The 10807-nt window shown below is 28.4% G+C and overlaps 2 protein-coding genes across 2 annotated transcripts; both read left to right on the forward strand.

The window, feature by feature from the left end:
- Positions 1-4417: 4417 nt before the first annotated feature.
- On the forward strand, positions 4418-5419 carry Triagg1_10974 (uncharacterized protein; the record flags this gene model as incomplete). The annotated part of the gene is made up of 1 exon (XM_062895104.1): positions 4418-5419. The coding sequence occupies one exon, from the start codon at positions 4418-4420 to the stop codon at positions 5417-5419; it is 1002 nt and encodes a 333-aa protein (XP_062750070.1).
- A 545-nt stretch (positions 5420-5964) lies between these two features.
- Triagg1_10975 (uncharacterized protein) lies at positions 5965-9490 on the forward strand (the record flags this gene model as incomplete). Its single annotated transcript, XM_062895105.1, has 26 exons — positions 5965-6009; positions 6130-6277; positions 6339-6371; positions 6425-6464; positions 6524-6532; positions 6586-6598; positions 6653-6704; positions 6763-6846; positions 6909-7022; positions 7204-7232; positions 7300-7498; positions 7551-7583; positions 7634-7791; positions 7858-7950; positions 8019-8032; positions 8083-8126; positions 8179-8261; positions 8355-8369; positions 8431-8442; positions 8617-8717; positions 8833-8872; positions 8928-9002; positions 9053-9089; positions 9161-9206; positions 9273-9401; positions 9454-9490. 26 exons carry the CDS (start codon positions 5965-5967, stop codon positions 9488-9490), a joined length of 1683 nt encoding a protein of 560 aa, XP_062750071.1.
- Positions 9491-10807: the final 1317 nt, after the last annotated feature.

Here is a 10807-nt window from a genome sequence, read left to right on the forward strand (position 1 = left end):
TATAAAATAAATACTAAGTATTAAATAAAAGCTAAAATTAAAAAAATTAATTTAATAATTATTAATAATTATAAAAAAAGTTTCTAAAATATTAAAATATATATTAATAAAATAATTAATTAAGTATAAAGTTATTAAGTAAAAAAGTTTATAAAAATATTTTTTAAAAAAATTATTAATTTAAGAAAAAAATAATATAAAATTAATAATATAAAAAATATAAATAAAAATAAAAACTATAATAATAATAAAGTTTATAATAAAAATAATAATAATAATAAAAATAATAATAAGAATTAAAGGCTTATTAATAAATTAATTTAGTAAGTTAATTAAGCTAATTTAAGTAAAAGTAATTTATTAATTTCTTAAGAAATAATAATTAAAAAAATAAATTCTAAGAAAATAATATTTTTATTAATAAGTTTTTTTTTAATTTTTAGTAATTTTAATTAAATAAAGCTTTTTAAAAATTATTTATAATTATTTAATAATATAATATTATAAAAGTTATATTTATTATTAAAAAGTTTAGTAAAATTATAATAATTAAATTAAAAAAAAATTATATTTTAGCCTTTAATTTAAAATCTAAAATTAATTTATAACTTAACTTAGTTTATTATAATTAATTAAGTTAAATTTTAAAAATTTAAGTTATAAAGTATAATTATTAATTAAGGTTTAAAAGTAAACTTAAAATATATAAAAAAGCCTGAATAATAAAGTTTAAAATTAATATAATTAGCTTTAAAATTATAATTTATAATTTAATAACTTAATTAAATTAAATAAATTATATTATTTTATTAAGTTATAAAAAGTAATAATAATTTTACTTAAAAATAAATTATATATATAATACTTTTAAAGTTTAAAAACTACTTAATAAAATAATATATTATAAAAGTAATAAACCCTTATAATAAAAAATAAATTAATAATTAACTAAAGTTATAAATAATTATAATAACTAAAAGTAATAAAAAACTAATAGTAATTATTACTAAAATAATAATTATTATTATTAAAATTTATAATTTTAATATTATTAATATTATAAAAAAAGTTTACTAAAGCCTAAAGAATAAATAAAGTAAAAAGAAATAATTTAAATTAATTATAAAAAAGAAAATATAAATTAATTAAGTTAATTAATAATTATTAAATAAAAATTTAATAATAATTATTTTAATTTTAATTCTTAAGTAATTTATTTTCCTTACTTAAGAAAAATACTTAATATTTATAATTTTTACTTAATATTAATTTAAAAAACTATAATTAAAATAATGTTTTTTATAAATTTTTAAAAAATTATAAAAATATTTAATTTAAGTTTATAACTTTTTTAATTATTAATAAAAAAAATTAAATAAGTTTTTAAAGTTTTTATATAATTTTAAAAAGTTATTTAAAAAAATTAATATTTTTTTTATATTATAATAACTTAAATATTTATATTAAATTATATTTAAATAAGTAAAAAAATTATTTTAAGCTCCCTTAGGGCTTATTATATAATATATTTTAAGATTATTTATTAAATTTATAAAAATATATTATTAATTTCTCTCTTAAGTATAAAAAATAAACTACCTAAGAGCTAAAATTATAAAATTAATATAATTATTATTAAATCTTTATTTAGTAACTATTAGCTAACTTAACTAATTTATATTTTCTTTTTTATAATTAATTTAAGTTACTTTCTTTTATTTTATTTATTCTTTAGGCTTTAGTAAACTTTCTTTATAATATTAATAATATTAAAATTATAAATTTTTATAATAATAGCTATTATCTTAGTAATAGTTTTTAGTTAGTTATTAATTTATTTTATAATTATTATAAGGGTTTATTACTTTTATATAAAGTATATTATTTTATTAAGTAGTTTTTTATATTATATATATAATTTATTTTTAAGTAAAATTATTATTATTTCTTATAACTTAATAAAATAATTTTATTTAATTTAATTAAGTTATTAAATTATAAATTATAAACTTAAAGTTAATTATATTATACTTAAACTTTATTATTTAAGCTTTTTTATATATATATATATATTTAAGTTTAATTTTAAACCTTAATTAATAATTATATTTTATAACTTAAATTTTTAAAGTTTAATTTAGTTAATTATAATTAATTAAGTTAAGTTATAAATTAATTTTAGATTTTAAACTAAAAACTAAAATATAATTTTCCTTTAACTTAATTATTATAACTTTATTAAACTTTTTAATAATAAATATAACTTTTATATTAATAATTACTTTTTTTTAATTTAATTATATTTCTTAAAGTTATTAAAATATAATTTAATTTAATTCTTAGGTTTTTTAATAAATTAACTTTTTATAATATTAATTTATTTTTTTAGTAAAATTATAATAATTAAAAAATATTTAAAATAAGCTTTTATATTAATAAAAAATTCTTTAATTTTATATAAATTATTATTAAATAATATTAATATTAATAATTTAATAATTTCTTTTAGTTTTTTTTATATAAACCCCTTTACTAATATAAAGCTATTAATAATTATTTTTATTATTATTAAGTATTAAGTTATTCTTTAAGTATATTAATAATATTTTATTAATCCTTAATAATTTATTTTATTTAAGTAATTAAGCTTTTAAAATTTAAAAAATACTATTATATATTTATATTATTAATTAATAGCACTTATAATAATTACTAAGTTATAAAATTAACTTTTTATATATTAGGATTTATAGTTTTAGTAATTTCCTTAAATAATTTTAAAAACATTATATTACTATTATATATACTTTAGGCTTTACTTTTTTAATTTATTTTTATATTTAAACTTAAAAATTAATTATTTAATATCCTTATAAAAATATTACTTATAATTTAAAGTAATTAATTAAATAAAAGTTATAAATATATAATAAGTTAAGCTTTTATAAGTTAATATAAAAAAAAATCCTAAGAGATAAACTTTATATTAAATTTATATTAGTAAATAAACTAAGTTAAATTAGTAAGTAATTAATAAAAAATAATAAATAAAGTATTTATATAATTAGTAAATAATATTTTATAAATATAATTAAGTATTATTTTATATTTATAATTAATTATTTAATTATTTTAAATAAATATAAAAAATAAAACTTATATATTTAATTATACTTAACTAAATTAATAAATAATTTAATAATTTATTTATAAATTAATATTTATTTTATTAATTTTATATTAAATTAAAAGAATATTTCTTAATTCTTCTTTAATTAATTAAAAAAATTAATATTAATTTAGTAATACTTATTATATTAGCTCCTTAGTTATAATTCTAAATATTAAGTTATAATAAAATTATTATTATTTTTTATAACTTAATAAAATAATTAATTTATTTAATTTAATTAAGTTATTAAATTATAAATTATAAACTTAAAGTTAATTATATTATATTTAAATTTTATTATTTAGGCCTTTATATATATATATTTAAATTTAATTTTAAACTTTAATTAATTATACTTTATAATTTAAATTTTTAAATTTTAATTTAATTAATTATAATTAATTAAGTTAAATTATAAATTAATTATAAAATTTAAATTAAAAACTAAAATATAATTTTTCTTTAATTTAATTATTATAACTTTATTAAACTTTTTAATAATAAATATAATTTTTATAAAATAAAGTAATTAATAATAAATTAAGAAATAAATATTAATTACTTAAATAATATATTTATTAACTTAGTAAAGCTAAAAGTAATAAATAATTTTTAAATATAATTTATTAATATATTATTATTTACTTTTTTTTAATATAATTATTAATTTAATAAAATTAAAAATAATAATATAAAAGTTATATTTATTATTAAAAAGTTTAATAAAATTATAATAATTAAGTTAAAGAAAAACTATACTTTAGCCTTTAGTTTAAAATCTAAAATTAATTTATAACTTAACTTAATTAATTATAGCTAATTAAGTTAAATTTTAAAAATTTAAGTTATAAAATATAATTACTAATTAAAGTTTAAGACTAAACTTAAATATATATATATATATATAAAAGCCTAAATAATAAGGTTTAAGTATAATATAAGCTTTAAGTCTATAACTTATAGTTTAATAACTTAACTAAACTAAATAGGCTGTTATATTATTCTATTAAGTTATAAAAGGTAGTAATAATCCTAAAGGTAATAATATAATATAAAAAAGAAATATAATAGCTAAGATTATAAATATAATTATTATTTTAGTAAGGCTAAGTATAATAGTAAAATCTTTAGTTATTTATAAGTAACTTTTTTAAGTTTATTTATATATAATAATAAAAACAATTTCTAGGAGCTGCCGGACCGCAGAAACCTTTGAGCCAACAGCATCGAATATGGTGCCGCGACATGCCGAAAACATACACTCTGGCCACAAAACGGGTAACGGCACCGTCGGATGTATTTCCAGCAAGGTCCATTCTCGGGATTTGCGCTTTGGGCTTCCACACTTTCCTTGAAGGCTGGTGGGATAAAGACATCGATGTGTCGATGGTTAATGAAGACGGACAGGACTTGCTTTCAATTGCTGCCAAACATGGCCACCGCAGTCTCTGCTCTGACCTTGTCAACCGCGGAAGCGATATCAACAGAACCTTGGAAAGCGATTGGGGGAGTGCATTAGGTGAAGCCCTTGTGCATGAACAGGCTGAAACAGCGACATTCTTGCTAGATCAAGGCTTCAACCCTGACATCTATATGCCGCCATGTGGTCGAAGCCTTCTCTGTTTTGCGGTTCAGATGGCAGAATGGTCAATTGAAATGTTTCTCAAAGCAGGAGCGGATCCAAATATCCAGTGCCAGGATTGCGCCTACGGTTGCGCATTAGAAGCAGCTTCCCAAGGCGGAATGATCGACTCAGCAAAGACGTTGATCAAATATGGGGCAGATGTAAATCTCGTACAATCTACAGGGAAAAGGTTCGGAAGTCCCCTGGCCGCAGCCGCCTATGGAGGATCGCTGGAGTGCGTCAAGCTTCTCATAAAGCACGGTGCCAGCGTGAATGCGCAACTGAAGCGCGGTGATTACGGCAGTCCATTGGCAGCAGCCGCAAGTGGACCGTCGCTGGAGTGCGTCAAGCTTCTTATCGAGTATGGCGCCGATGTAAATGCACAACTAAACCACGGAATATATGGCAGTGCATTGGGGGCTGCTCTTCATGGGTTGCCCCCTAGCAATGAGATTATCAAGTACTTAGTTGAAGAGGCAGGGGCAGATGCTAGCATTCTATCATCATGCCTAAAGTTGCTGGGCCAACTTCAGAGCAAACACGCCCTTCCAAAAGCAAGATATCTTGTGGAGAAAGGCCATATTCAGGCCAGTGTTTTGGCTGACCTCGGGCTGCAGGTATAGCGCAAGTGCTGTTACATACCTAGTACAATATCAATGTTGTAGGATCGACTTGCCAATATGAAAGTCCACGTCCATCCCTCCTCCGATGGACAAGTGGCAAGTTCCTTTCACGGACAGTCATGACGCTTGTACCGTACATTGACATCCGTACATACACGGACATACCTGTAGGTACTAAGGAAGTCAATATAGGCATACTGTGGCGCAATTGTACCTGCTCGCCGTTTATTTTCCTCATGCCAAAGCCATTCCTGGCAGCAAAGTGTTCAAGATACTCGAAAAGTGACTGAAAGGTTGGTGCAGATCCAATTTCGCCTTTGGGAGCTGTACCAAAACAGTTGCGCTGTGATGAGAAGAAGGTTGAAATTTACACGTGACACGCAACAGCGGCATAATGATGCTTGGCGTATGGAGTGGGTTTTTAAAGATAAGATAAGATAAGATAAGAGATGGAGGGGTCACCCAAGAAATTGGTGGCATTCAATTTTTTTCCCCAGTCATCAATCAATCTAGATCCCATCCTTGGATAACAGCATTCAGACAAGATGGCCACCGATACCGATGCCGAGGCGCCTCACAACAATTTCGACGTGTGTAAATTCCCAAATTGCAGTTTTTTTTCGGTCTCCCCCAGTAGCACCCACATTGTTACCCTCATCCCTGTCTTCCTACAAGCTACACACGTGCAGGACTGATTCGATTCGTTACAGACCATCTTGGTGTTGGATTTTGGCAGCCAAACCTCGCACCTCATCCTCCGACGCCTGCGAGCTCTCAGTGTCTACGCTGAGATGCTGCCCTGCACTGCCAAGCTCGCCGATCTAACCTGGAAGCCCAAGGGCATCATCTTGTCTGGAGGTAGGAATCTTTATGGGTCTCGCTCCGTCTTTAATTTTATTCTAACAAGCTCAATCGATAGGTCCCTCCTCCGTCTACGATGAAGGCTCGCCTCGTAAGATCCACATCCTCCACATCCGGCCTACGAGTCTTACTGATTCATAAAAGATGTCGACCCTGCTGTCTTTGAGCTTGGTGTTCCTATTTTGTGAGTGCATTGGAACCCCTTGGTTGGATAAATGCGCTCTTACTGACACATATTTACAGAGGCATCTGGTATGACTCCATTTAAGCCCCATCATGGCACGGTGCTAATGCCGTGATTTCAGCTATGGTTGCCAGGTGAGTTCCACCATTTATATCTCATTGCATTGCATTGCGACTAACTGCGTGCAGGAAATTGCTTGGCAGAGCAACTCTGAGAACGTTGCTCGTGGAACAGCTCGAGGTTCGGATATATCCATGAAACCCCCGACCTCACATCTTCTGACAACTCGACTGCACAGAATATGGTCACGCCGACGTCACCATTCACAAAGTCGGCAGCCATGCTGACCGTCTCTTCTCTGGCTTGGGCGAGACCATGCATGGTGAGCCTCCTCCCATTCGATATATAACATCCCTGTCTTCTACAAACCTAACACTCTAGCAGCCTACATGAGTCACTTTGACAAGCTCGTCCGCCTGCCTGAGGGCTTTGTAGTCGTGGCTAAGACGGCCAACTCCGAATTTGCTGGCATTGCCCACCAGACTAAGCCAATTTTCGGTGAGTTTTCCTCCCCATCTCCATCCTTCATACCACCCATCCGTCCGTTAATTCTCATGTTCTGCTGCCCCTCTACCTTCTCCTTTCGCCACCTCCACCTTCTTTCTCTTTTGCCTTGCATACTTACCGTAATCTGACATCATCAACTCTGTACCTACCGACTGACTTGAAATATCGACAGGTGTACAATTTCACCCCGAGCTTGAACATGTATGTTCATCAGTCCCTTCCTGTCTCGTTCACTCCTTGTTACTTGACTAACTGAGACATCTAACAGACTCCCCGTGGAAGTGAACTCTTGCGCAACTTCAGTGTCGACATTTGTGGAGCGCAACCCAACTGGAAAATGAGCGACTTCATCGAGCAGGAGATCACTCGAATTAGAAATCTTGTTGGCGATAAAGCCCAAGTCATCGGTGCCGTTTCTGGTGGCGTGGACAGCACAGTGGCAGCCAAGCTTATGACGGAAGCAATCGGTACGATCCTAATGGCTGTCAGGGATGTGTATTGAGGCTAACGCAAATGCAGGTGACCGCTTTCATGCCGTGCACATCGACAATGGTATGACCCAAACCTCTCACATGAGTCCGACCGACACTAACATGTGGCAGGATTGATGCGTCTCAACGAGTCCAAGAAAGTAAAGGAGACGCTGAAAGAGCATCTCGGAATTAATCTCACAGTGATTGATGGCACCGAGCTTTTTCTCGGCCGTCTCAAGGGCGTCACAGAGCCAGAGAAAAAGCGCAAGATTATTGGAGAAACCTTTGTATGTTCTCGACCTCGAAATCTTGCCACGAAGTTCAGAACTCCAGTAGCGCTAACCTAATCATAGATCGATTTGTTCGAGAAGGAAGCCATCAGGATTGAGAAGGAAGCCGAGAATACCCCCAACGCCGGAAAGGTTTCTTGGTTTCTCCAGGGAACGGTATGCTCCCCTGGCTCATGGTCATTGATATGATGCATAGATTGATGCTAAAACTACCCATGATATAGCTGTACCCGGACGTGTAAGTAGAGTGGCTTATATGCTAGGAGAAGCGTAACTCACTGTTTACAGCATAGAATCTCTTTCCTTCAAAGGCCCTTCAGCAACCATAAAAAGTTTGTAGCCTAACTAGACACCAAGATCCGCAATTGCTAACTCCGAACGTAGCCCATCACAACGTTGGAGGTCTACCCAAGGCAAGTATCTCTTTCTCCCGCTGCTTTCCTTCGGACGGTGTCAAAGGGCGGCTGGTGTCCGATCGGTCTACGAGCCAATTGACACTGTCTACACCACAGCCCTCATTTCTCATTTCATTTGCTAAGCTTTCACTAACCAAGGTATAGCGCATGATGGATGGTGTAAGCCAAACGCCCTGTATTATTATTCGCTCCGCATCTTGACTGACCCCGGCGATTACAGCAAGGCTTACGGGTGAGTTGATGCTTCCCCATGTCAAGCAGATTCCCCCTCCCCAAATTTCTCAAGACCACCATCCACCCAAACCGGTCAAGACACGCTGTCCCTCCCTCCTCCGTTGGCTGCTGCCGTGAAGAGGGGCAGGGGGGCAAAAGATAGTATGAACAAATTTGACTGACCGTAATCCAGCTCCTTGAGCCACTGCGTGAGCTATTCAAGGACGAAGTCAGAAGCCTTGGTCGACGCCTAAAAATTCACGAAGATCTGGTCAACAGATTTCCCTTCCCAGGGTAAGTTCATTCTCTATAAACTTGTCGTTGCCAAAAGTCCACTGCAGCAGGGCACACCTACAGCAGCAAGTCATGCTATGAAGAGTAAGCTGATTTAATTTTACGAATTACACAGGCCCGGCATTGGCGTACGCATCCTTGGAGAGTGCACACCTGTAAGCCAGCAGAGAACACAAGGCGTAATTGAGCTATGAGCTAACAATCATAAAGGAACGTATTGAAATCGCAAGGCAAGCCGATCACATCTTCATCTCCATGATCAAAGAAGCCGGAATCTACAATGAGGTAAGTCGACATACTATCAATGGTTCGAGCAGCAGCTGACTCTGCAATAGATTTCCCAGGCCTACGCTGGGTTAGATACGAGCAAGGGTATATACTTCAGAGATGCGCCAGTTGGGAGAGCATTTTGTCTCGTTGCTAACCGAACTGTTTTCTTATAGCTGTTGGTGTGATGGGTGACACCCGTGTCTATGGGTATATCATCATGTAAGCTATTATACGCCAGAATCCCCACCCCTTACTTGAATAGTTCCGTTCTAATTTCATTGATAGCCTTCGCGCTGTTACAACCAGCGACTTTATGAGTGCCGAGCCTTACGAGTTTCCCTTCTCCTTACTCAAGGCCATGGCCCGCAGAATTGTCAATGAGGTGGATGGAGTTTCGCGTGTCACATATGATCTGTATGTTCCCTTTTTCCCTCCCGATTTAGGAATGCTGGCTAATATCTGATAGTTCTTCCAAACCCCCCGGAACTATTGAATTAGAGTAAGAAGGTTATGTCAACAAGTGAGGAGAATGTACTTGAGATTTGCTATATAGACAGCACCTTCTGCTACCACGCCATACACTGAGCCTCCTATGAGCCTTTCCGATCGCTTGGGTATCAGAACATATTCTAAGGCAGGAATACGCTCAAACAGCTAAGCTACATTTCCAAGTATCAGCGCCTGTGCGGATGGCAAGACTCTTAAAATAAAACACAAATCAAGAAAGAGTCTTAATACAAGCTGTAATTTATGAAGGCTTTGTAATAGAGCTACAGAGTAGTTTATTTACTTTTTAATATTATTATTAACTTCTTATATTTAAACCTAAAGTTTATTAAAAATTCTAAAGGAAAAGGAAAATACTAAAGGAAAAGGGTATTAAAAAAAAAGTACTAGAGAATAAGCTTAAGTATATTAAAAAAATAAGAAAAAAGCTATTTATAAAAGTAAAAGTTATATTTATTATTAAAAAGTTTAGTAAAGTTATAATAACTAAGTTAAAGGAAAATTATACTTTAGCTTTTAGTTTAAAATTTAAAATTAAATTATAATTTAACTTAATTAATTATAATTAATTAAGTTAAATTTTAAAAATTTAGGTTATAAAGTATAATTAATTAAGGTTTAAAATTAAATTTAAATATATATATATATAAAAAGCTTAAATAATAAAATTTAAGTATAATATAATTAATTTTAAGTTTATAATTTATAATTTAATAACTTAATTAAATTAAGTAAAATTAGTTTATTAATTATAAAAAATAATAATTTTTAAAAATAAATTATATATATAATATAAAAAATTACTTAATAAAATAATATATTATATATATAATAAATTTTTATAATAATTAAAAATAAATTAATAATTAATTAAAGTTATAAATAATTATAATAATTAAAAATAATAAAAAATTAATAATAATTATTACTAAAATAATAATTATAAAGGAAATTATATTTATTATTAAAAAGTTTAGTAAAGTTATAATAGCTAAATTAAAAAAAAGTTATATTTTAGCCTTTAGTTTAAAATCTAAAATTAATTTATAACTTAATTTAATTAATTATATTTAATTAAGTTAAATTTTAAAAATTTAGGCTATAAAGTATAATTAATTAAAGTTTAAAACTAAATTTAAATATATATATATATATATAAAAAGGCCTAAATAATAAAGTTTAAGTATAATATAAACTTTAAGTTTATAATTTATAATTTAATAACTTAATTAAATTAAATAAGTTAATTATTTTATTAAGTTATAAAAAGTAATAATAATTTTTAAAAATAAATTATATATATAATATAAAAA

Source organism: Trichoderma aggressivum (assembly GCF_033847375.1).
Source record: "Trichoderma aggressivum f. europaeum strain CBS 100526 chromosome Unknown scaffold_104, whole genome shotgun sequence".
Taxonomy (NCBI): domain Eukaryota; kingdom Fungi; phylum Ascomycota; class Sordariomycetes; order Hypocreales; family Hypocreaceae; genus Trichoderma; species Trichoderma aggressivum.